This window comes from Opisthocomus hoazin, chromosome 6 (assembly GCF_030867145.1).
Source record: "Opisthocomus hoazin isolate bOpiHoa1 chromosome 6, bOpiHoa1.hap1, whole genome shotgun sequence".
Taxonomy (NCBI): Eukaryota; Metazoa; Chordata; class Aves; order Opisthocomiformes; family Opisthocomidae; genus Opisthocomus; species Opisthocomus hoazin.
The window spans coordinates 27,087,768-27,113,554 of NC_134419.1; the positions used below are offsets into that span (position 1 = coordinate 27,087,768).

General features: G+C 36.3%; 1 protein-coding gene across 5 annotated transcripts in view; it reads left to right on the top strand.

Annotated features, from left to right (window-relative positions):
- The window catches only part of KCNT2 (potassium sodium-activated channel subfamily T member 2), a 193,447-nt gene that overhangs the window by 93,187 nt on the left and 74,473 nt on the right, over positions 1-25,787 (top strand). For all 5 annotated transcript variants that reach the window (XR_012764196.1, XM_075422338.1, XM_075422339.1 and 2 more), the window contains exons 14-21: positions 6,797-6,905; positions 14,840-14,948; positions 19,061-19,117; positions 20,237-20,386; positions 21,573-21,802; positions 22,430-22,646; positions 23,942-24,047; positions 24,323-24,495. Coding sequence is in view for 4 of the 5 variants with exons in the window: in XM_075422338.1 (XP_075278453.1) it covers positions 6,797-6,905; positions 14,840-14,948; positions 19,061-19,117; positions 20,237-20,386; positions 21,573-21,802; positions 22,430-22,646; positions 23,942-24,047; positions 24,323-24,495 (1,151 nt within the window). In the remaining variant the exon portion in view is untranslated. The remainder of the gene's footprint in view (positions 1-6,796; positions 6,906-14,839; positions 14,949-19,060; positions 19,118-20,236; positions 20,387-21,572; positions 21,803-22,429; positions 22,647-23,941; positions 24,048-24,322; positions 24,496-25,787) is intronic.

A 25,787-nucleotide genomic window follows, 5' to 3' on the forward strand; every position in this document is an offset into this window, starting at 1 on the left:
AATTACCTACAGATCACAAATATCTGGGAAAAAAGTCCACTGAGGAAGGATTTATGAACACCACTTTGAATTTTTCACCATGAGTTGCATGCTAAATTATTGCACACTTGCCTATATTCAGTTCGATCTTAAACTCCAAAGGAAGATCAACATAAGTCTGAATATTCACAAAGTTAAGTCAAAATGCTTACAAATTGCCTAACAAGATCAAACTAGTGTTTATAATTTGGTGATTATATTTTAAGCTAGCTCAATTAGAAAATACTGGTTTGCTGCTACATGATAAGAAATAGCAATTACTTTTCTGAATGTTAAAAAGAGACACAGTAAAACATGAGAAACAAGAGCTTTGCCTTATATATGTAGTATTTCTTAATATATTCTCTATCATTTGCTACAATTACTTCATCTGCCATCAGAACTTAGTTTTTTCCATACCTACATATATGGCTTATCAGAGAAGGAAGAACAAAAAAGCGACTGCAGCTAGCAAGAATAATGGAGTATTTCCTTGCTAGGCAAATGAGCCCTGGGAAGCAAATATTATCAAAATCAACTTAATTTTTTGTAGACTATCAGCATTCTGTAAAAAAATATTTTATTCAAAACTAAAGACCCTGTGCTGGACCCATCACTTGCAGAAAGCCACTGAACTCTCTGAGAAATAAATCTGTGCTTCTACTATAATACTCAAACTTACTGAACTGAGAGCTTTGAATTTGATTAATCAGCAATAGACACCTGAAAACATACTAGCGAAAGCCACTGAATTGGCAGCAAGTAATCCTGAAGTAGTCAAGGTGAGGCAAGCATAGTGTTTGGAAGTGACAGAGGTCCTAGGGTATTTAAGGATAAGAAAAAGCAACAGTTCTTGCAAATACCTGGGAAAATACCAGTAACTTCTGCGAGGCTGAAAAATATCAAAAAGACAAAACTGCCTTGCCTAAATTAGCCATGAAGTTCAGAATAAATCAGCTAGAACATCTCATTTCACAAAATATACTTGACAGTTGTGAAATGGTTAGAAATCAGAAATCCGGTACAAGCAGAGCAAGTGCTTTACATTGCACTTGTTAGGTTTACGCAGCTTTAAGGACAGCTGCACTAACACAGGATTCACTTAGAGGTAAGCTGTCCATCTCTGCTTATAACCTCTCCAGAATTTACACAAAGAAAGGACAGCTTTCAACTCTGCTGAACTCTCCTACAGGGCAGACAGTGGACTCTATGTGGAGCTCAGCTCTCTCCAGACAGCCTTTCTGCCCTCAGGGATGGTGTGCTCCAGGAAGTGCCAGAATGGTACCTGGCACATTTCAACTTCCAGTACAGACGACTATCAAATCTCATTCATCTGGAGATAAATCTGGAGCATAGAAACAGGCAAATCTTGCTGAAGACACAATAGTGTTACCTTCCTCTGGGACAGAATGTCCTGTTGGGTGACTGGCTGGCCAGTCAGAATGGTGCAGTGTCTCAACTTTAGCAGTGATACTCTGAGAGTCAATGTTATCAGAAGTTTTTAAACAAGATGTCACCTCTCTCTCTCTCTCTGTTTCTCTTGTAATTCAGATTTCCTTTTCACAGGGAATGCAATTATTTATACTGCAAGTAGAAAACAGGACAACTGTTTTTTCTTTTTTTTATTTTGTTTTTTTTTATGGCCCCCTAGAGCTTTGAAATGAAATAGATTTAATTTCCTACACTGTTCCAGCTCTAGTCACAACTAAGAACTTCAGTAGTGTAGTAACTAAGATAACAGGCTGTCACTGGGCTGAAGGAAGTTCAGTTGTCATCCCAGTATCAACCTTTATAACAACTGATTTTTCACTCTGCTTTGCTTCAGAAGCTGATAAACTGCTAGGAATGGCTTGGATCCTCTTCTACATCTGACGGGTGTCAAAAGTTAACAGATGCATTGAGGAGATTCCCAACCAGAACTGATGTTGTTACTCGTGTAGTTTTTCAAAGTCCATGAGGGTTTTTATCTCCTCAGCAGAGGATCTAATAATTTGCCATGGATACCACTGGCTGTTCATTGCTCACTATTTCATTACTTAAGTTTTAGTGCTGAAGTCTGTATTGCTTCTGATCCATGGATCTCAACTATAGCTCAGAAGAAAACTACAGTAACAGGTGACATGCAGTTACTTCACAAAAATTGTCGGTTGCTTCCTTTTCACTTGGAGGAGTAGGAATTTCAACAGTCAGACAAAGAATTTGTCAGCCTTCCAAAGTCTCCTGCCAGAAACTTTCTCTCCTCTGGCAAGACAAAGCTCTGTCTAATTTTATTCTATCAAATGCTATTTTGACATCTCAGACCAAGATGTAAGCTGCTCATCTGCTGCAGCAAGCAGGACAGACATCTGTTTTGCTTCTGGAGGATGTAACTCTGTAAGGAGTTCAAATTGTACTTAAGTCTGCATGAATTTGGTTTTTTTTTGAGTGGTGGGTCTAGAAGAGTAGCCCGTGCCACACCACGAAGTTAGCCAGTGATTTCAATGGGCTGCCTACATCAAAATGCTCCACAAAACTAAGGTGCCTGAAAACAGTGCAGCTGCTGTTTGAACTCAAGGATGGGTGAGAATAGATGTCTCTTTCGAATGATCCTATAGATAACTCATTAATAGGCTATATAAATATATAAAAGATCACTTCTACTGCTGACAGCTTTCTTCTGATGCTTTCTGAAAATTCAGAGATGGCCGAGTTCATACTTGCACCTTTTTTTTTTTCCCCTTCCATTAATCAAATTGCGTGACACTGCTATACTGATAATATAAGTTACACTGCCTTAACAGGGTCACAGGATGGATGCATTGCATAGGAAGACAGAACTAATTTATCAAGTTGTGTGTGCCACAAAAAAAATGAAATTAACAGAATTATTTTAAAATGTATTTTAAATCAAGGTCTTGCTCTGAGTTCTGATGATTTAAATTCCTGTTATGCCCACTTTAAAACTTACAGCTTTTGATACATGAACTTAAATATCACCTCTATATTAATCACCATCAGTATCAGTGGTAATTTTTGATCAATGACTGCAATTCATTGCATGGAAGAAGAGAATACATTTTTTCCCCTCATCTCCCAAAGAAGCATGTATTTTATAATGTGACTAGAAGCATAATTTTGTTTCAGTTATCTCGGTTTATAGTATGTACATTTATACATCTTTTTACTTGGAAGAAATATGAACATTTTTTAAAGTCACTGCAATATAGTATAGAAATTGCTACATATGTAAAACCAAGAGTCACCAATACTATGTGAAGATATTCAATCTACAAATCACTTAAAGTGCCTACCTGTATTTTCATTTTTCTCCCCTGGAGTGCTTCTCCAGAGTGGAATTTAGGAAAGTAACCGAGCAAAAAAAACCATGGGAAGCCAAATAAGCAGCTTTTGTGCACAAAGAGGAAACAAGCAAGGCTATTACATTAACCATACATACACACTGAGTTGATCTTAGGAAGCTATATAGAGCATTTAAGTAACCATTTTATATATGTTACATATTTGTAGACTGCTTCTTCAAAAAAGAGTTAGCAAATGGGAAGCAATACATATTTCACAGTGTTAAAACTGCAACTATACCAAAAAATCATCAAGAGATTTTAATTTTAAAGAGTCTTTCCCTTTCCTACGCAATTATCTATACAATATTTTACATTGAGATTTGTACTTCTAGTTTTACAACACTCACTTCTATGAGTCTAGGTTTGTTTGAATTTTTAATAAAATGGTGTCATTTGAATCATTTAATAAGCATTCTTCATTCTTATTTTTAACAATTCTTGCACCTTCTGACAAAACCAGGCTTTTTAGACAAAATAATAAAAAAAAAATGTTCAAAGAAAATATCTAACATTGAGAAGAGGGAGAGTAAACTTAGTCTGAAATGTACAACCAAAATTGTATTTACTGGTACAATTTTGGTTTATCACAGTAGATTTAATCTTAGCTCAAGTATGTAATAGTCAAGAAAGAAAAAATTAATTCACCTAAATTTCATTGAATATAAGCTATATTTCTATGCATGTGGCATACAGGAAACAGCCTTTTCTCACCACTTATACAAGCCAGTATGGTCTGTGAATAATTGTTATGGAAAGGAAGGGAGGAAACTGATAACGTCAAACACTGTGCAGTGAAGCCACACCATCACTGCAAGTGACTCTGAATGTGTTTCCCTGACACGCTTTGCATGAAAAGATTAGGTAACATCTTCAACAACATAGGTTTTTCAAATCTGTCCGAAATCCACTCCCAAACGTCTTAGTCCTTCTGCAGTGTATCTGTATGACCACCACCTATCCCATTACCCAGCCATTTCCTACTCCTAAGGTGTGTTGGCATTTCATTCCCTTAAGACCAAACAGCAAAAAAAACTTAAATAAAAAAAAAACCCTAAGGAGAGTAAGTTGCCATATGCTGAAGAAAAAGTGACTGCATACAAGGAAAGCTTACAGCAGGTACATCCAAGTTCTGAAATCTCCTAAAAGGGCATAGCAGCCCTACATCTATGAAACTGTTAATAAGAAAAAATGTGAAATGATGTATTTTACCATCCTCAAAAGGTCTTCCTCTTATGACTCCGTTCTAGTAGGAAAAGCACTTGCTAACATCTCAATTGACATTGAAATATTATGGTTTGAAAATGTCAATTACGCTCTGTTCCCGGCAGAGATTTTCCCTTGTGTTCATGAGTCTGAAAGCTTTTCGTATTGCTGATGCTGCAAACGTAATGCATCAATCTTTACATTTTATCTTTTAATACCACCAATTTCATGACTAGGCAAGCCATTTCAACCCAAGTATTGCTTCTTGCATGCAGCTCTCAAATACTCCTTTTTACTTCTGAAATAAATAAAAAATGATGGCTGTTATACTGAAATTAGCCATATTTCATGAAATTTAATATATGAATGTATTATCACATACTTTACTTTTATGGGACAGCAGTATTCATCCTGTGGTTAACTCACCCTTGACATGTGGTAACAAGTACAAAAACTAACATTCTGGGAAATCTATTGGAATCCTTTGGTCATTAGCTGGCTAAATTCTGATATCAGTTATGCAAATGTTTTAGCTGCACAAAAATGTAGATCTGTTTTTAATTGAGCTTATATTTTTTAGAATTATCCAGAATTTTAAACTCTTAATTTCTGATGTTCTCATTTAATGTTCTTTAAATTCTGAGTCTCTTTGGAAGGACACATCTTATACATTATTCTTGATTAATTAGACGTGACTCCTGACTGCCACCTAAGTTTGTACACAATTCTTCCACATCCAAATGCCACTCCTTCCAAATGATACCATCCCCAACACAACAACTCTCTTTTCAACTTGCATCCATTGTCTCTTGCCTTCCAAGTGTGCATCACTGTGCAGAGCCTGGCTCTGTCTGTTCAATAACCATCCTGTAGATCCTGGGGGCTGCAGTTAGGTCCCCCTGAAGCCATCTCTTCTGCAGGCTGAACAAGCTCGATCCCCTCAGCCCCTCTGCACAGGGCCTCTGCTTCTGCCCCTGGCCATCTTGGTAGCCCTCTCCTGAATTCAGTCCAGCTTATAAATGTCTTTGCTGTACTGAGGGCCTGCAGGCTGGATGCAATGTCTAGATTCAGTCTAACTTGTGCTGAGAAGAGGGGGATAATCATTGCCCTCTATCTACTCACTGTGCTTTTCTTAAAACAGCCCGGGATGCTGTCAGCCTCCTCTGCTGCCAGGGCATGCTGCCAGCCCACGCTCTGCCAGGACCCCCGGGTCTCTCCCAGCAGAGCCGGAGCTGCTGCCCAGCCCATCAGTCCCCAGGCTGTGCCAGTGCAGGTGGTTATTCAGTCCCAGAGCCAGGATTCTGCTTGTGCCCTTTGCTGGATTTCGTGAGGTTCTTGTCAGCCCATTCCTCCATCTTACCTTGTCCATCTGAACAGCAGTCCTGCCCTTAAGTGTTTTGACCGTTCCCTCCAGTTAGGTATTGGCTGCAAACCTGCTGAGCGTGCACTCTTTCACCTCCTCCAAGTCATGGATAAGTGCCTTCAACAGAACAGGTTCCAGGGCAGATCCCTGTGACAGTCCACTTGCCCCAGGTCTCCAAGTAGAGCGCCTGCCGTTTACCACTGCCCTAAGACTCCAGTCATCTAACCAACATTTTACCCGTGTAGTTTCCCACTCATACAGACGGTAATGTCTGAACATGGAAATGAGAATACTGCCTGAGACACAGCATTCAAGTGCCCAGAGGTATAGCTCTCCAGATCATCCTTTTGTCTGAAGATGGGTCAAACTATTAATTCTTCTGCTGTTGTTGGAGTCCTCCCCGAGTCTCCACAACCTTTCAAACATAAGAAAGAAACTGTACAAGGACATTGGCTGGCTCGCTCTGCACCCAGCTGATCGTGTGGGTCCGTATGGATTGAGTTCCCTGGAGCAATCCCTGTCTAAAGTCATCCACTGCTGGTGATTCTCTTCCTGGTTGAAGCCTGCCTCAAAGCAGAGGCCTGAGAGACCTTGTTGGTGAACACTGAGGGTACCTCGGCTGTGCCTATGTCTGCAGAATTACTGCACAGTCCATTTATGTGTGTATATATATATATGTATTTAAATATATGTGATATACAAAATATGTAATACTACTTATGTAACATATGTGTAAACATCCACACCAGCTGGTGTTATATAGTCTTCAAATGAGTGTTCTTCTATGGAGTCAGTCTGATAAGGGGTTCTTTTTCTAATGTAACATGGTTATTTGTATTGCACTGTCACCACCTCATACACTTTATTGTAGGATCATCAAACCATTTTAAGAGCCTGGGCAGTTAAAGACTTTGCTCCAAATTGTCCTTTGTATGTCCAGATACTGAAACCTGAGAACAAATTCCACATCAAGTTTGCAGGTAAGTGTAAGTTTTCAGCCATTTGAAACACTTGTATTTGGCAGTTTGTTTCATAAACACACAAGCAAAGTGAGATTCCCTAGGCATATTTACTGGTTAGAAGCAGATTAAAAGTGCAGTATAGTAAAATAATATAGGCTGTATATATCCTATCAATAGTAAAATGTAATGTTTAACATTAAAGTCTTATTTATAAGCACTTTTAAGGATTATCATTCTCATGTTACATAATATACAGAGGAGAATTATTTGGTATACAACATATTGTCACTCCTTAATTATAAATCCAGGTAGGTTTCCAACTTGTTATATCCGTGTCTTTAAATCATTTCTGTCTACTAAAACATACTGTTACTAAGGGGTGTATGAGAAAATCCACACAGAAAAGGCCAACTTTTATCCAACAAACAACTGGGGAGAAAAAAATCTTCCCACTGGACTGTGTTTTCCTAAGTGGTATGAAAAACACTATTTTATTTACTTTCAAATAATTTAGAAAGAGACATATAATTTAATTCTATATCCAGTAAAATGTGTGTCTTAAAAACTATGACATAAAATGCAAAATGATGTTAAGAAATCCAAACAAATCCTCTCTTACAAGAAGAGATTACCAGCTTTAATTTGACAAACTGTTTCTCTGCACTATGTAGGTATATACACACACATACATACATATATATGTACGTACAGGCATATATATGCTCATACGCAAAACTACCAAATACTTTTATAATGAACTGATTTTACCTATCTTTGGAAAAATATGTCTATGAAGTAGAAGCAAAGCTTTCCTTTTCAACTGTAATTTTGAAAATTCAGTCTTCCTGAAGGTTATTATAAGGAGGAAAAGATTGCTGATTCATGCAAAATTAAAAAAAACTCTATAGAAAAATATTAGGCTCCTCCATCATGCCAGGATGTCATGAAAAAGTAAATTTCAGTGAAGAACAATTCTAGAGCAACAGTTAAAGCTGTAATTTTAAAAGCTACTGAATTTACAACTAGGTTGGAAAGGAGGAAAAAAGCATCAATAGCAGTTCTGAAGTTATAAAAGTGTAATCTCAGACTATGAGATGGCACAGCAGGGAATAAGGCTCATGCTGTGACAAAAATGATGCTGCTTTTTCATCTCCCCCTTAAAACCACAGAGCACAAACATAATCTCTTCTCCCTAGCCATGGCCTCTTTTCTTTATCTGGAACTGTGTTAATTTGTTGGTCCTAATTGTATTTTTAGGAGAGTTCCATTATTCTTAATGGCTTGTCTCTGTAGGAGCTTATATATGACTAGGCTTGCAAAACAGAGGTAATTTTTTGTCTCTAAGTCTCAGCTTTTTTAAAAAGCCAACAACAAAAAAAAAAACCCAAAACCTCTTTTTGTAATATTTCCTTCAACTGAGCTTAACCAATCTGGTATCTTACGGCCTTCATTTATGGTCTGTAGTTCTTCAAGGGCTTGAGGAGACCTTATGTATTCTGTGCCTCATTAGTCCCCTTTAATATTGCTTAAAACTGTATTATAAGTCTGAATATTTATACAGCACCTTACATCACAAAAGAATTTCAGATGGATCATAGGGATCACTGCATCCATTTCCACACACTCTCTCTGCACAACAGTAAAAGCAGATAATTACAAGCCTTGCTTCAAGATTAACTTAATCTTACTCATATAAAGCACAGGAAATTTTCAATGCAGTTGTATGTTCATCAAGGTTGTGAACATGGTATAAACACCACTGGATGCTTACCTACTAAAAATGCTTAGACCACTGATAGAGTCATGAGAACATTTGTTTGCGTACTTTTCCTAAGAGGACTCTACTTTGGTTATTGATCTCATCCAACTCTTCATTCTGAAATACATACCCAGTGGGGGCTGCAGATTATAGCCCTGTCCAGAAGGCTTACGAATTGAATTTGTCATAACTATATGGAACATTTTTTTAAGTGCTTTTTCTGTTGTGATTCAGGACTGCTTTATTACTGCCAAAATGCAAAAGCCTCTTACAAATTTGATATTCCTTTAAAAGATGACTCCTTTCTTCTGGAGGTTTCCCACAACAATACTGTGCATTTTTATGAACCTGAAATATTCAGTAAAGGGGTGGTTTTTTTTTTTCTTTACACATAGGTTTAGTGACTATAACTGTCAAAAAAGAAGTTTCTGAATATAGAAAAAATACAACCAAAGAGTTCCAGAAAGTCCTCGTAACAAAAGTTTAACTTCTAACTACGTTGAAAATTTATAGAACACTAGAATTGCAGTTGATCAGCGGCTTATATTAGGTTGACCAGTTGTCCTAAATTGAATGAGACAGTCCTGAAATTTAGACCCTAACTGCGTTTTCCCGTAGCACAACATCCTGGAGATTTTCTGCCTCAGGCTTCAGAAACAGCATATAGGACAAGTAATTGTTATCATTTATTCTGGTAGACAAGACACTTACATTCTTCCTTTCTGTAATGAGAGTACGCAAACTTACTCTTGTCATCACAGCAAGAGAAGCGAGACATTTTGCACAGGGTAATACGGCCTGTCAGAAAGGCAGGTTTTCTGTCTTTCCACCCGATGCCAGATGCGCACCCTTGCATCCTGCATTTTCGCTGGTTTTTTTGCAGTGGAGTTTAAGTACTTTGCTTTAAATGATAACTTACGATTATATTAATACAGTGGAAATATTTCTCTGTGCTTGAATATGATTCTTCGGTGGAATCTGAAAAGCATAAGGCATAAGCATCCCAGCAAACTCCTTTGCAAGTTCAAGGTGCGAACACTTTATAAATATACAGTCACGCAAACATGACGCTTACCAGCTGGGCAAGAAAACACTGTATCGCCATTGTTAATTGTTAACCTTATGTCTTAAGCTGAAATGCTTTGATTACTCCTTAGTAACTTCTAATGTACAAATGCCTTGACATACCCAGTTTTTCTTTCAGTTATACTGTATTTTCCTTCACTGGCAGTTACATATGGTTTTCTCAATCTGCTTTTCCTTCAAACACATGGAGCTATAAGAGGCCATGTACCTGCAATGCATGCATCTGGCCTTGCATTTCAGCATAAACATGAAATAAAGTGAAGATTGTCCACAGCAAAGCAATATATTTGTGCAATTCAGAGACTGGAGCAAATTGCATATTTTCTGAGTTGAACTTACAACTTTTATATATTTGCTAGAAAATAAATTAATTGCCTTTACCTTGAATATTCAGAAATTATGTATAATCAGAATTCCGGGAACTGGGGATACATTCTGACATTATTTATTCAAAATGCACCAATGAATTAGCACAGATTGAGGAAGTCGGCTGTTAAACCTTCAGTAGTTTATTCAAAAGGAACATAGTCCAGATTCACCAAAATGGATGTTGAATGCATCTGATGGTTAATCTATCCAGTTATAGACAACAATAGTCTAAAGATAATGGGTGAGCATTCTTTTGCTGTCTGATCTGCTAGTGATCATGTTGACTCATCAAATTGACAAAAGTAAGGTTTCTCAGAATAATTGTGTCACGTCTAGGACATTATTACCACATGGCAGATGCTGCAGGCATAAATCAGTATTTTGAGTATCTTCAATTTTATCTTCAAGAACACTACAGAAGTCATAACTCACCGTGCTGCATTACTACATCTATTTGAGACAGACTTAGCAACAAATTTTCTGTCAAAATATATTTTCAACAGAAACTACAGCTTCTGGAAATTCTGAATGGAATATTTCTTTAGTATAAATGCAATCAAAATACTCCTGTTTGGTAAACTGATTTGACCTATTTAATATTCAATTAAACTGCAGTTTCCTCTGCAGCTTCACTGCCACATTGAATGAGTAATTTGCTGATTCTAGTATGCACTGTCACAGGACCTGACTGATGTCCATGACCTGAGGAGTGGGAGAGCTGTCACTCAGGTTCCTCCCTACTCGATTTAGAAAACATCAGATAAAGTTCTGTATAGCCCTCACAACAGCTCCACAAGAAGAGTGCTGAACCTAAATCATAAACATCGGAATTAAAGATCTTAGAAGTCTTTTTCAACCTGTCGTTCTAAATATAAAATGTTATAGGCAAGCTAGAATCTGACAAATAATTGGAGAAATGAGCAAATTATTTTTTACCTGATTTCTGTCTAATACAAGAACATAACTCCAGCCAAGAGGAGAAACCCATAGTACCTCTCTTCATGTTTCAAATGGCTACAGTATTTCTAATCGAATCTTTTAACTGTTGTTCTCAAAGTACGTTTGAGAATTCAAAAGCTTCAAAACACTTGTGAAGTAGGTAGGGTATTATTTTCATATACCCATTTTACAGATGCATAAAAAGTCATGAAGGACATAAATATCTCACACAAGGTCAAAGTCTACAACAGGAGTGGAAATAGTTCTGCGAGTCCTAGCTCTGTGGCTCCTGATGTAAAAAAACTTGACAACACCATGTGAATCTCTTACACATACAACATTAAGACGACTATTGTAGGACAGCAATCTCTGTTTGCTGAGTGCTATATTCTCTGTTAACATGATATTTTACATAAAATTCATCAAAAAGTCCACCATATATGTTAGAGAGTAGAGAACATTTAAGTCTGGATATAATGGATATAATCTGGAGGATTTAAGTCTCAGACATATTTTCATTTGCGTTGTGCCATCCACGATTTAGGTCAGCATGTACAATTTGGTTCAAGTACAAGATCTGAAATAACAGATAATGAAATAATTTTCCTTTATATTTTTTCTTGCTCTGATTTTCAAAAATATTAGCTATAACAGAACAACATTCTAAACAAAAAATGAGGGGAGGTTATTTGGCAAAACCCTATACAAATTCAGAAACATGGAGAATTCTCGTTCCTTCAAAGTCAGTAAGTCAATATTCACTTTCATAAATCTTTGCCATCTGACTAATGTTAATGGATTCACCAAGGGGAAATCATGCCTGACCAATCTGATAGCTTTCTACGATGACATGGCTGGCTGGGTAGATGAGGGGAGAGCCGTGGCTGTTGTCTACCTAGACTTCAGCAAGGCTTTCGACACAGTCTCCCATAATATCCTCCTAGCGAAGCTCAGGAAGTATGAACTGGATGAGTGGTCAGTGAAGTGGACTGAGAACTGGCTGAATGGCAGAGCTCAGAGGGTTGTCGTCAGCCGTGCTGAGTCTAATTGGAGGCCTGTAACTAGTGGTGTCCCTCAGAGGTCAGTACTGGGCCCAGCCTTGTTTAACTTCATCAGTGACCTGGATGAAGAGTTAGAATGTACCCTCAGCAAGTTTGCTGACGACACCAAACTGGGAGGTGTGGTAGATACACCAGAAGGCTGTGCTGCCATTCAGTGTGACCTGGATAGGCTGGAAAGTTGGGCAGATAGGAAGCTGATGAGGTTCAACAAAGGCAAATGCAGGGTCCTGCACCTGGGAATGAACAACCCCATGCATCAGTACAGGCTTGGGGTGGACTTGCTGGAGAGCAGCTCTGTGGAGAGGGACCTGGGTGTGCTGGTGGACGACAGGTTAACCATGAGCCAGCAGTGTGCCCTGGCTGCCAAGAAGGCCAATGGCATTCTGGGCTGCATTAGGAGGAGTGTGGCCAGTAGGTCGAGGGAGGTTCTCCTTCCCCTCTACACTGCCCTAGTGAGGCCCCATCTGGAGTACTGTGTCCAGTTCTGGGCTCCCCACTTCAAGAAAGATGAGGAGCTACTGGAGAGAGTCCAGCGGAGGGCTACAAGGATGGTGAGGGGACTGGAGCATCTCTCCTATGAGGAAAGGCTGAGGGAGCTGGGCTTGTTTAGCCTCAAGAAGAGAAGGCTGAGAGGGGACCTAATATATACTTACAAATATCTGAAGGGTGGGTGTCAGGAGGATGAGGCCAAGCTCTTTTCAGTGGTGGCCAGCGACAGGACAAGGGGCAATGGGCACAAACTGAAGCAGAGGAAGTTCCATCTGAACATGAGGAAGAACTTCTTCCCTCTGAGGGTGACGGAGCACTGGAACAGACTGCCCAGGGAGGTTGTGGAGTCTCCTTCTCTGGAGATATTCGAGACCCGCCTGGACAAGGTCCTCTACAGCGTACTGTGGGTGTCCCTGCTTCGGCAGGAGGGTTGGCCTAGATGACCCACAGAGGTCCCTTCCAACCCCTACCATTCTGTGATTCTGTGATTCTGTGAATGCAGATACTGCATCCGAGCAGTAGACTGTGCTTTACTCTCTCAAAAGCTCTAGTTTAAAATTCAAATAGAATTATTAATGGCACATGGTCAACTAAAATAACACATTTCCATCTGAAATATTTTCTGCAGGAAGTATTTAATTGCTACAACTGAAATATATTTAGTGGAGGGAAAATCTCCTTTTGTTCTGTATTTGACAGTGTCTTTATATAACTAAATTCATTCCTTCCCTGTGACATTTAAATAGGCCTTGATCTTCAGAAAATGAGAAAATTTCTTCTTTCAGTAGTCAATGATTCTGTTACTGAAAAGCTTCTAGAAATTTCAACAAAAGGAAGAGAGAAGGCATAGAAAGTATGCCCTTACTTTTGTTTTCAGTGATTGGCGTGCTTATAGCTGTACTCTAAATTCTGACTAGAAAGTAGCTTAGAGAGGCAAGGTAGTGCTAAGGATTTCAACGACATGTTAATGCAACTAGAAGTAGAGGTACATAGACAGCTCAGATCTAGGTGGGGAGATTATTTGCTTACTTCTACTCTGCAATTTTCAGATAGCTTATGTTTTGATCATCACCTGTACTACTTGTATTATTCTTTCTCACCAGAAGCAAATTCTGCTCTCACTGAAAGTGGTGTAGACTGAATCAAATAGTAAATGCAGAAGAAAAAAAATTTTCTTAGTTTGCAATAAATGCCTTCATGACCTTAGGGAACCTTTATGAGTTTAAGTTTCTACACTGACAAGAAGTTTAATTAGGTTGTAAGTTTTGTGCATATCCCTTCTTATATCTGTTTTAATACTGTCACAGGTATATATGAATGACATTAAAGAGTAATTTCTGTTTCCTTTTCATGCCATCACTAGCACTGGAGAGCATTTAACTGTGACTGGAATTTTAAGCACTAGCCATCCAAGTTGACTAGTAATTCATACAATACTGAAAGCACGTGCAGAAGATTTAGCAGTTTTAAGTATAAGTCAATATGGAGGACTAGATATAATACCTCTTGCTTTCTCTTCTCACTGCCCCTCCCCTGAATTCCATTAAAAGACAGAAAAAAATAGGTATGTCTACAGCACTTTCCATCACAGGAAGTACTGATGTGCAGACATACTTTCTTGTAAGGACTCTCAAAAACAAAGCACAATTTTGTGATTACAAAAGCCAGACAAGGACTGGGGTAAAAAGAATGCAAAGTTGTAAAAAACTGGAAAAGAAAAAACAACACCACCTCCCACCCCTCCTTGCTGTTAGCAGTTCCTGAGGGAGATATTAGTCAAAGCTACGTCACACACTGAAGTGCAGTGCAAAATCCTGGAGCTGCTGTCAAATAACTGGTCTGCAAGCCAGTACAGCTGATCTAACTGATCAGCACTCCTGCACTGCAGTATCCTAGGTATGCTGTTTCCTGAACACAGAATTTGATCTCTGTACAAAGCTTGATGTCTCTATACCAGTTTGTGCAAAAGATACAAACTAGACTATGCTACATGGCTTCCTCATACAAGAAGTGCAGGACCGAAAGTATGAACTGGATGCAAAATTAACTCTACTCATGCAACTTGAGAGATGGCATAGGTGGGGCAAATCATACACACCTGCTCTCCAGGTTCAAGTGGAAGATGAAGATCTGGAGGCAAATTTTGATTACCCTATCTTCACCATTTTCCTAGACAGGGAAATGAAGTGATAATTCTGTTCAATGGAAAGTATTTTTGTAAACAATTAATATATTCTTTTTTTCTGCAGATCATGTTGTGTGTGAAGAGGAATTCAAATATGCTATGCTAGCTCTAAATTGTATATGCCCAGCTACCTCTACATTAATCACACTGCTGGTTCATACATCTAGGGGACAGTAAGTATATGCTATCACAAAAAAAAACAAATGCAAAACAACCCAAACCTGCTAAAAATGATAGCTGATGTTCTTTGGAAAATATCTTAACCTGAACTCCCAGACAACTACAGTTTTTAAAAAGAAATTGGAGCTTTCTGCACAATAAAAGCACCAAGATGTTTTACTCAAGATATTATAATTTCAAAGAGAAACACCCCCCCCAATATTTGACAATTTGTTCCATGCTCTTGTGCCACTTCCACAATAGAAGATATGAAAAATTTGTATTTCCAATTTAGTAGATTGAATCGTGGATCTATCACACAGTTCTACTTAAGAACACAAACAAGACCCAAGAATACCTATTTTAATATGTTAATCTGAAGGCCTATTTTTGTACACATATAAAAATTCCTACTCATTGAGCTCAAAAAATGTTTTTCTGATAACATATAAAACATCAATTGCTATTCAGTGCCTGTATGTCAAGAAGCAAGCAAACATATGTGTCAAGAGGTAGTTTTTAACATATTAACCACAATGCTGGAAGGAATACAGAATTATGGTGTCTCTACAGACTGCATAGTCACAGTAGAACCTCTCTGTGTTTACCAAAATAATTTTATCACATCTAGTATATCTCTGTTATGCTATATTCTTAGAAAATAAGGTATTAATATTAACATGTTGTGGGCAGAGAGAAGCATTAAAGCGTAAATCTGCAAATATATCTGTAGAAATGGAATATGGTGCGCATAGACTGCACAAGAATACATTTGAGAGTCTAGTAAAAATGCATACGTTTTTTCAAGTAGTCATGGACCCAGTAATATCTTGATATTTACAAGCAGAGTTATTTAATCTTAGATATGGCATTTGTAGTATTACCCTGTGCCCAGGATGGGGAAAACTGAAATTATTGCTAGAACTTTTACTACCAATAGCAACAAATGTCAAGATTTTAATGGCACTGTCTGTACTAGAATCTGTTAATAAGAAGACAACAAAATACTGTTTCTGCACCTCCTGAAACTCATGGTGATATGCACTCTTCATCTGCCTAGCTTTCATTATCTGACATGCACAGAATACAGAGCCTTTTGTAGTTATTTCATATTCTATGTACATGAAAGAAGAGTAGTAATCTTAACAGCTAGCAGAGAATTTTCCATCAGCACAAAAACAGACATGTGAAATGGACTCTCTTTTCTGCTCTAGTTAAGAACTTTAGCATTTTGTTTTTAACACAGGCGTATAGATCATTTATATAGATTCCAAACTATGATGCAAAGTAACTATAGAAGAATGCAAAAGCACTTATTTGTTTTGCAGGTGGAATTAATTGATGTGATCAGGGTTGTCAAAGTAACTGATTTCTAATCTGGTCATTGTCTACTAGGAGCAAAAAGTAGTTTTTTGCACAAATAGTTGTCAGTGTTACTTTGAATCCTTCTTACAGAAATGTTCAAGCTTGATGTATAAATACAGAAAGATTGGAAAGTGAAAATGTCTAGTTGTCATTCTTCTACTTTAGTCAGCACTCACCAGAGTATTTAATCTCAGATGGGCTCCAAAATACTGAAAAATGGCAAACTTTGGACTTCTTAGATCATGTGTATTAATGCTGGACTAATTGGTTGAATAGATATGATTGTTCTTCAAAACCACACTGTAGCCGTGGAAGTCTGAGAGACATGTTAGAGTGAAGAAACTTCAAAAATATTTCAAATTTGAGTAGACTTGAATTCACAGTGCTAAAAATAACAAAATCAAAAAATCAAGTATTTCTCTTTCAAAATACCACGTGCTAAGCTTTCAAATATAATTATTTTTCTAATTCATTTCATTTTTTCTAAAAATTTACATAATTCCTGTATATAACAAGGTATATAATGGCCAAACTGGTGGGATTTTTCTTCGCCTTTTATTCTTTACAAGTTTTTTAATCCCTTGGAAATGCTGGAATATGTTCTCAAAAGTCTAATTTAACTGTGATTTTAATTTTTCATTAAGATTTGTACAAGTGCACAAATTGTTCAACGTATGAGAAAAGTCACCAAGTCAAAAGTTCAAAATTAGGAAATGACGACAAAGCTATTTTTTTGTTAAACTGCTCTGATTCTACTAAAGTACCCTACTGCATCGAAAACATTACGTAATTATGTACTTGAGCTTAGTTTTTACTTATAACTGAATGTTACATAGGCTGTGTTTCATTTGGAAGTATATTGTTGAACATTTAGTTAAGGTGATCTTTAACAACTAGAGATTTAACCATTGATTTTTAACAAGTATGTGCTTCTTGAATATAATATTCTAAATTTAAAGGACAAAAATCACACATAATTGAAAAAATAGTGTAAAATATTTAAAGATGCGAAAATAATTTCTCTTTGGTAAAACAAATGATTCTGCACTTCATCGTCTTCTGGGGGAAATCTGTTTTCAAAACAGTTGTCAGTTTTGAGCTTCATCTATAGGTTGTCATTGTATTGCAGATGTAAAACTGCTTTGGATTTGACTAATTCATTAATCAGAATAATTGGTCTGGCTTTTCTAGATGTTTTCTAATTTTGAACAATAGGTAACCGAACTGCTAATTGCTGAAATAGGCTAAAGTACCTTCATTCCGATGAAAGATGAAGTCCGATGAATATTTGAGTTTGGCTAAGTAAAAAGATTAAGTGAAAATAGATTATTTAAACAACAAAAACAAAAATTAATGCTACATGCATTTATATCCAAACTAAATAGGAACATAGATCTAAATAATGAAGAGTAGTTGTTAAGTAGAGTTCCAGTGTTAACAGTGAACTGCTTTCCTTTACATTGGTTCCTGTCTCATTATCCTTTCGTTATCTTGGTTACTACCAGCACCTGCATTAAAATTTATGTAGGACCTGAGTTTTAAATCCTTGTCAGCATTGACTTCCTTATATAAAAAGAACAGACTTGGATTATGGGGAGACTGCAATGAATCAACTGCTTCCAACCTTGGATAATAATTTTAAAGTCTATTCAAAATCATTGGGAGGATTTTCTTAATAATTAGTTCAGGTTTCCATTCACAGAAGCCCCATATCTGTTGACTTGCAAGTTTGGTAACTTAAGTACGGTGACTGAGAATGTTTGTTCAAGTTGTTATCACAGAGAACCAAGTTCAAATGAGGACCTATGCCTTTCCATTCCCCAAGGAATGGCTCGTCTTTTACACAGAATTTTAGGTGCATGTAACCAGAGGAGATTATCAAGGAACTGACCAGAACATTTCTTGCTTTTTTCTGTCATTTCCCTGGTGAAAAGTCATTCATTAGGGGAAAATATGACCACTTTCAATTTCTAGCTTCATAACATTTGTTAATTTAGTGAAGTTAGGATCTTAACCTCAGTGACTTACATTTTAATGGAATGAAAGAGGTCATAGATACAACATTGTCCCAGCTGCTTCTTGTGCTCTTACAAATGAAGTGCTACCTATTCCACAGGGAATCTATTACCTATATTTATTAAGAAATAGTGTGACGCTTGAATAATACAAGCTCATTTCTGATAATCATGAAGATAAGTACACTGGGAAATTACTGGAGATTGAAGGAACTATCTAGCAGAGCACAGGAAAAATTATTATTCTCTATTATCCTAATTAGAATGATAATACAATAAATCATAAACAAAAAGAAATACATGTTAAATGTGTTAATATTTAAATGTGTTAAATTAAAAACACCTTATCTTCTGGTATAATGTGTGAGGAGACTGGGGAGAATGTTCATTTTCTAAGCAAGTTTGGCCCGATCAACTTGCTATTAAAATTAAGGGGAAGTTTGCTGCTGTTTATGTGAACTGGTTTTAGTCTTTAATGCTACTTTTCAGATTAAACAAACGAGATGTAAATAATCCCATTGTCTTCATGGCTGTTTATGGAATTCAAAACCTCAGTCTGCATGATACCAATATTCCACCTTGAATCTTATTTATAATCTTATTATTGATCTTAAGTATTAATATTTTTCTTTGAATATTATCTAATTATTTAACCTAGTGATAGAACTTTATTAGGGTTTGTATAAAGATAAAAAATATTGCAGGAAAATAGCCTTTCTGACTTGAACTTAATGTCATCTTTACAGAACAGCACCATGGGAAGCTTTTAGACAACTAACTGGAACCAAGCAGACTTTAAACAGGTAAACAATTTATTTTAGGGGCAAAAGTGCAATATGGAAAAATTTTCTTCTGTAATTATATTTCTAGTTCTGCTATTCTACACCTAGTGCACTGTTTGTTAATACTGTTGCAATAAAAATGCTTTACTTATTTCCATCTTGAAACAAAATGTTTCTATGCTGAGGGTGGAGAAGAACAGTAAATTGAAGAAAAACAGAAACTGTGTTAAGATATTGAAAATGTATATATGAGCACAAAGGAACATATCCTAGTATCTTGACATCTTAGCTCCAAGTGGCAAAACACAGATCATATTTGTAATTTTTATGTCCTATCTGCATATATATATATATGCATCCATTATATCCAGTAAAACTCACGCAGACAGAACCTTGTTTCCACATGAAACTTCATAAAGTAAGAACTACACATAAGCCCCAAGTCTGCAAGTTTTGGTGTTAGCTGTTAACATTTCCACTAACAGTCCATTTAGATGAAGAATGCTAGCTGCATATAGTAAAGGATGATATGCTTAGTATGGTTAAAGTAATATTTGATTCTCTTGCACTAGAGAAAAAAAGATACATTTTTGTCATAGTGTACAAGGCACAATAACTAAAAATGTCCATATTGTAAATGCTGAGGATAACCGATAAGCAAATGCAGAAAAAAATCTTCCTTACCGACAAAGTGACTGAAGCCAAATGGGTCCTTCCTACAGAAGTTAGTTCTAATGATTCTTTATCTATTTCAAACAGGAACCAGACAATCTGTCATGAAGCAGCTGAAGAGACTTTCTTTACGAATAGAACAAGCATGCTGTTGGTTTCACCTGTCATCTTTAAATTGCAATGAATCTACTTATTATGGTGTGAATTTAAAGTAATTCAGCCATATCTCTCCTGATAATGAAGTACATCATCTTATACACCTATTACTTAGCAGAAAATGCTCTTTAATTCATTAAAATAATCTCTGTACTTACAGTATTACCAAACTTTGATTGCAAATATTTCTTTCAGATTAACCTATGGGACCTTTGTAAGAGATGTTTGTAGTTTCTATTGCCATGAAATACTGTTTTGATTAATAAGAATTTTACATTAAGTAATACATCTCTTTATCTGTACATGTTTCAGGGAGAGTCAGCAATCACCGGAACAATGGCAGAAAATGTATGGCAGATGCTCTGGTAATGAAGTGTATCATATTAACCTGGAAGAAAGTACTTTTTTTGCTGAGTATGAGGGGAAAAGCTTCACATATGCTTCTTTCCATGCACATAAAAAGTATGTTTATTTTCCTGTCAACAATTAGAAGTTTAAATAAATAATTACTTGTTTAGCCTGATACATAGCTCTGAATTCAAAGGTGCAGTATTACACATTACTCTGTTTCTGGGTTTAAGTATCTGGTCGCTAATGTATTTCATGGATATTTTCTGTAAGTTACAACTGGTCAGGTAAAACGCTCATGTTGGTTCCGTATAGGCCAGCTCAGTCTGACAGAACACAATATAAACAGAAATATATATATTTATTCTATAAACAGAATATATGATTCTATGGTAAAGGATATATAGGACAAGCTTGACAACCAGAAAATAATTGTACTTTAGAGAGGTTATATGAGAACACTAGTCCCTTTCTATGTCCAGACAATCTAGAAGAATGGAATTCAATGGTGGGAGTGTGCTAATGGAGTTTTTTTTTAATGATTTGTTTAGGAGACAGCTGGAAATCTGGCTTCCTTTTTGGTGTGTTCATTTTATGCAAAAAGTTCAATTTAAAGGTGGTACATGCTAAATTCTGGTGATTGTTTGAAATAAAACCATATTTTTTCCGTTAGATGCTAACATACCTTCTTTAGATTTCAGATCTTGCATCACTTATTCAGTGCTGCTGTGTGAGGTGAATGTACAAACTGAACACAAATCATGTATATTCATATATATGTCAACAAAATGACCATATATCAAACCCTGAACACTGAGTTTATTCTCATACTTAATAAGAGAAAGATTTTTTTTGCTTTAATTCCTTATTTTCTATCACAAATCAAGTACATTTCTAAGAGTGAATCGCAAAAATTAATTCTGAAAGTGGTTTCCATTACATGTGAATAATGGAACAATTTAACATGATGAATACATTTTCATATTATATATCCATTCTTCTACCAATATTTTCCCAGAAGGGATTATTCATCTGATAGAAAAAAATCAACTGGAGCAGCATTAGAAGAATATTATGGGGATTAATAAAAACACTGGATTCAAATGCCTAGGGATCCGTAAGCTCATAAAAAAAGCTTGATCAGAAGTATTCTATTTAGGAGACAACATTTTTCAAACATATTTGTTATCCAAAAATCTGCAAAATGTAAAAATATACTAGAGGTTCATTTTTGACAGTGGAAATTCTGGTATATACAGGACTATGCAAAATGAACCATGCCTTTCCTTTTCTAATTAAGGTTTGGAGTCTGTCTGATTGGTGTTAGAAAGGAAGATAACAAAAACATTTTGCTGAATCCAGGTCCTCGATATATCATGAGTTCTACAGATATATGCTTTTATATAAATATCACCAAAGAAGAGAATTCTGCTTTTAAGAAGCAAGAAAAGCATAAAAAACCCCATGAATCAAAATTATCTTATCATGGAGCTTCTAGGTTACCTGTACACAGTATAATAGCCAGCATGGGTAAGTAAAAAAAAAATTTTTAAAGCCTCACAACATATTCAATGAATAATGCATTTTAAAGCTTTTAACAGTGTAGTCCTAAAATTTTAAGAATTATAGTAGTGTGCAGAAAGAAAAAGTATTTGGTTACATTTTTCTTTGATTTGACGATATGGAATTAAACTGCGTAAGACTACTGTATAAAAAAGTAATAATAAAACGTATGCAAAGCAAAACAACTGGGAAAATCACATGGGCAATTTCTTTGTCATTTGTAACTGGTCATTTTTAATTAGTTTTCATAAGCTTCTTCAATTAAGAAAACACTCTTGCTCGATAAAAACCTACAGGTTTTTGATGCGTATAAATATGGAATAATTATATAACGTATGATTTTTGAAAGGTAGTTAACAAGAAAATATATATATTAATGGTCAGAAAATGTGCTACTTTGCTTGAAAAGGCTTCCTCAAATATTTGTTTAAATATTTGTTTAAATATTTGTTATATTTTCATGTAATAAACACAATCAATATAGTATTCCTTTCAGTCTTTGGATGTGTAGTCAGGTAATCCCCACTAAATATGGGAATCTCATTCAAATGTTTTGACATCCACACTGAGAAAATGCTTTCAACACTGCTTCAGGGACAGTGGCTATCGATTTGCAAGATACAGGATGCCGAACGTCCAGCGGACCTACGCTAGCTCTTCCTCCCGAGGGAGGTAAAGAGGGCAGGCGGCCCAGTATAGCACCTGTTCTGGAGGTTGCAGACTCATCCTCACTTCAGACATGTGACCTGCTAAGTGACCAGTCAGAAGATGAAACTACGCCATCAGATGATGAAGTCTCTGCAGGCTTAGAGTATGTATATTAAATATAAAATAAACAACATAATTTGAAAAGCTAATATTACGTAAACGGCATGGAAAATTTTTTGACGCGCAGAACAGTCCAAGCAGTTGTAGCAAGCAAGACCCATGAAGGCCAATTATGGAATTACTCCCTTTTACGAAATGCTGTTGTCTGTCAGCAGAATGCCATTATCTCTATTGTGAAATAAAAAACAGATTAACTCCTCCATTTGCTGGATGTTTTCTATACTCAGCTATAAAGATCTAGTTGTGTACTGCAGTTTTTTTACAGCATTTTTAACGACTGTTTTTCTTACATTCCATAGTTATAAAGACAGGATTCAAATAATCTGTAAACAGATAAATACTTCTGTCCTGAGAATGCAGTGATAATCACATCATTCAGTAGGCTTGTTGTGTGCTGGGGCTAGATGTCTTACTTCAAAATGTAGGAATGACAAAAGAAGCAGTATGAGACATCATTATTCCATCTAATTTCAAATGCTTGTTAGTGTGCTACTGAAAGTAATGATGCATTACTCGGATAACACCAACAGATTCAATCCTGTATCTGCCATGCAGATAAGCAATTATGTTTATTGGGATTACTGACAGGGATGTTAAAACTGAAATAAACAATTAAGCCAGTAGCTCACCTAGCACAGTTTCCCATCCCCAGCAGTGACAAGCATGCGAAGGCCCAGGGAAGATCATAAAGCTCCAATGAAAAAAATAATAGAACAAGTCATCTTAAATCTGTAGACTGACATACCAGAATTTAAAAAGCCTCTTACTAAAAACTAAGGCCAATTAGAAATTTCATCTCATCAGCAAGAGGATGTTGAAAGTATGTTATTAAAACAAAGAAGGTAATGACCTCACTCATTCTTGGTGTTCGAAAGAAAAATGGAGAAGGAAGAGCAGAAGTACCACAATTATTTGTTTGCTTTCCTTCCTTTTTTTCCTTCCTTAGAAGTTTCCAGTACATGCGTTCAAAGCACTAGGACAGCACACTCTGATAATCATCCCATTTCGAAAGATACCTACGCCAAAAAAACCCAAGCAATATTCCTTTAGTCCACAAAGGCATGATAGCTTTCACTAAATTGTATCGAGTTGGTCAAAGCTACAAAATACATTCCTTTGCTCCTTATTAAACATAGTTCATTTCATGTGCTTGACTCTGCTAGTCTACAGATAACTGCAAAACTTTGACATAAGTGTAAACATCCCATAAAATATATGCATAGTCTACTGTGTTTCTGTAATTTGCTATACTGAAAAATGTTTGTTCTATTCTCCTAGGTATGCCAAAGGCTATCCTCCTTACTCTCCGTATATCGGAAGCTCTCCCACATTTTGTCATCTGCTGCATGAAAAAGTACCCTTCTGTTGTCTAAGACTAGATAAGGTAAAGGGAGTTTTTGTTACTGGATAAAACTGTGTTCTCATTTGTCTCTTGCATCTCAACAGAGTTAAATTTTGGTTTCTGCTTAGAGAAGAGGTTTGTTCAGTGCTTACTAAGCTATAACATGTTTTGTCATCCTTTTCATCACCAAGCATTTGTTTATCTGATTTACAGCAGGTCGTCTGACAATTTTCTGTTTCTAATGGTAAAACCCTTTAATGTCACAGCTAAATCTCTTTATTCATACACACCGAACTTGTTTCTTGTTTTAATTTTAGGGATGCCAGCATAATTACTATGAAGACGCCAAAGCCTATGGATTCAAAAATAAATTGATTATAGTTGCAGCAGAAACTGCTGGAAATGGCTTATATAACTTTATTGTTCCACTCAGAGCTTATTACCGCCCAAAGAAAGAACTAAATCCCATAGTATTACTCCTGGATAACCCGTAAGTAGATTTTAATTTTTTTTTGTGATATGTTTTAAACTCATTTTCCCATTACTTCAATAGATGATCACTCTTCACGTGGTCAACTTAAAATCAAAAACATTATGGCACATTTATCTTTGAGAAAAGTTAGTGACAAAAATAATACCCTATGTTCACTATCATATACGAAATTGACTTTTTACTGACTGTAAATGTCCATAGTGAATTTAAATGCCCTTATTCTTCATGGCCAATGTTTCAGCTAAGTATTTCTTAAAAATACCTAAAATAATGTACATATTACTGCTGAAATTAAATAACTTCATAAACACTGTAAAACACAAGCTGTGCAATAGTTTCACAGGTACATGACAGCACTTCAGACAACACTAACCAACTTAACGCAGGGCACTTTCTCAAGATTGAAGATGTGAGCATACAGTGCCCTCTAGTGCTGCTTCTCTTTTCCAGCACAGTGCCCGAGTTCACATTAACGCTGCTGTGACATGTTATGGCTAACCCCACTTTTTATTAGCATAAAGCAAAAGCTATGGTTGCTAATTAAACTAATACCCTTAGCGTGGTATCTCCCTACACAGCATTTGCAGTGGCTCCTCTGACAGGCCAGCTTGCGCGGGACTACAGAAGTTGGCTGGAAAGCCAGCATGCTTTTCATACTAGCATGAGGTGGAATTCAGGCTGCCATTCAAGTCAGTTGGGATTCTGTAATTTGCTTCATTGGACTTGGGAATTCAGGTACCTTCGATGAAAATATCTATGCCTTGTTGTTATATTCATATCTTCTCTATTTATTGAGGCAATTTATTACAGTATGCTTGTTCTGATATCTACATGTCACATGTTTTAAGATTTCCAATGTTTCTTGGTATGTAAGAAGAAACACAGTAAAATTTATGATTAAAGAAAAAATGCAATGAAATACAGTATCTTAGTTTTTCACATTCCATTTGAAAAATAAGGTTTCTTTTAAGATTGTCGCATTGACTTGAATGGAGCTATTGGCACAAAAATGAATGATGGTTTCCACTTCACATTTTAATTAAAAATTCTCACTGCTAATTTTAAGTACTCCTAAGTCATGTGTTGGAGTATAACTTGGTAGTGCATCTTTGACATCAGTCATTTGTTGTTATATTTGGAATTGTACTGTGCCATAAAATTTCTGATTTAAGAGGTGCATTTATTAATACAGGCATGTTAATTCTGATCATTCTTTATGATTACAGAAAACTGTTGATTCACAGCTTTCTGCAAACCTATTTCATTTTTAAAGTGATATGATACTGCCA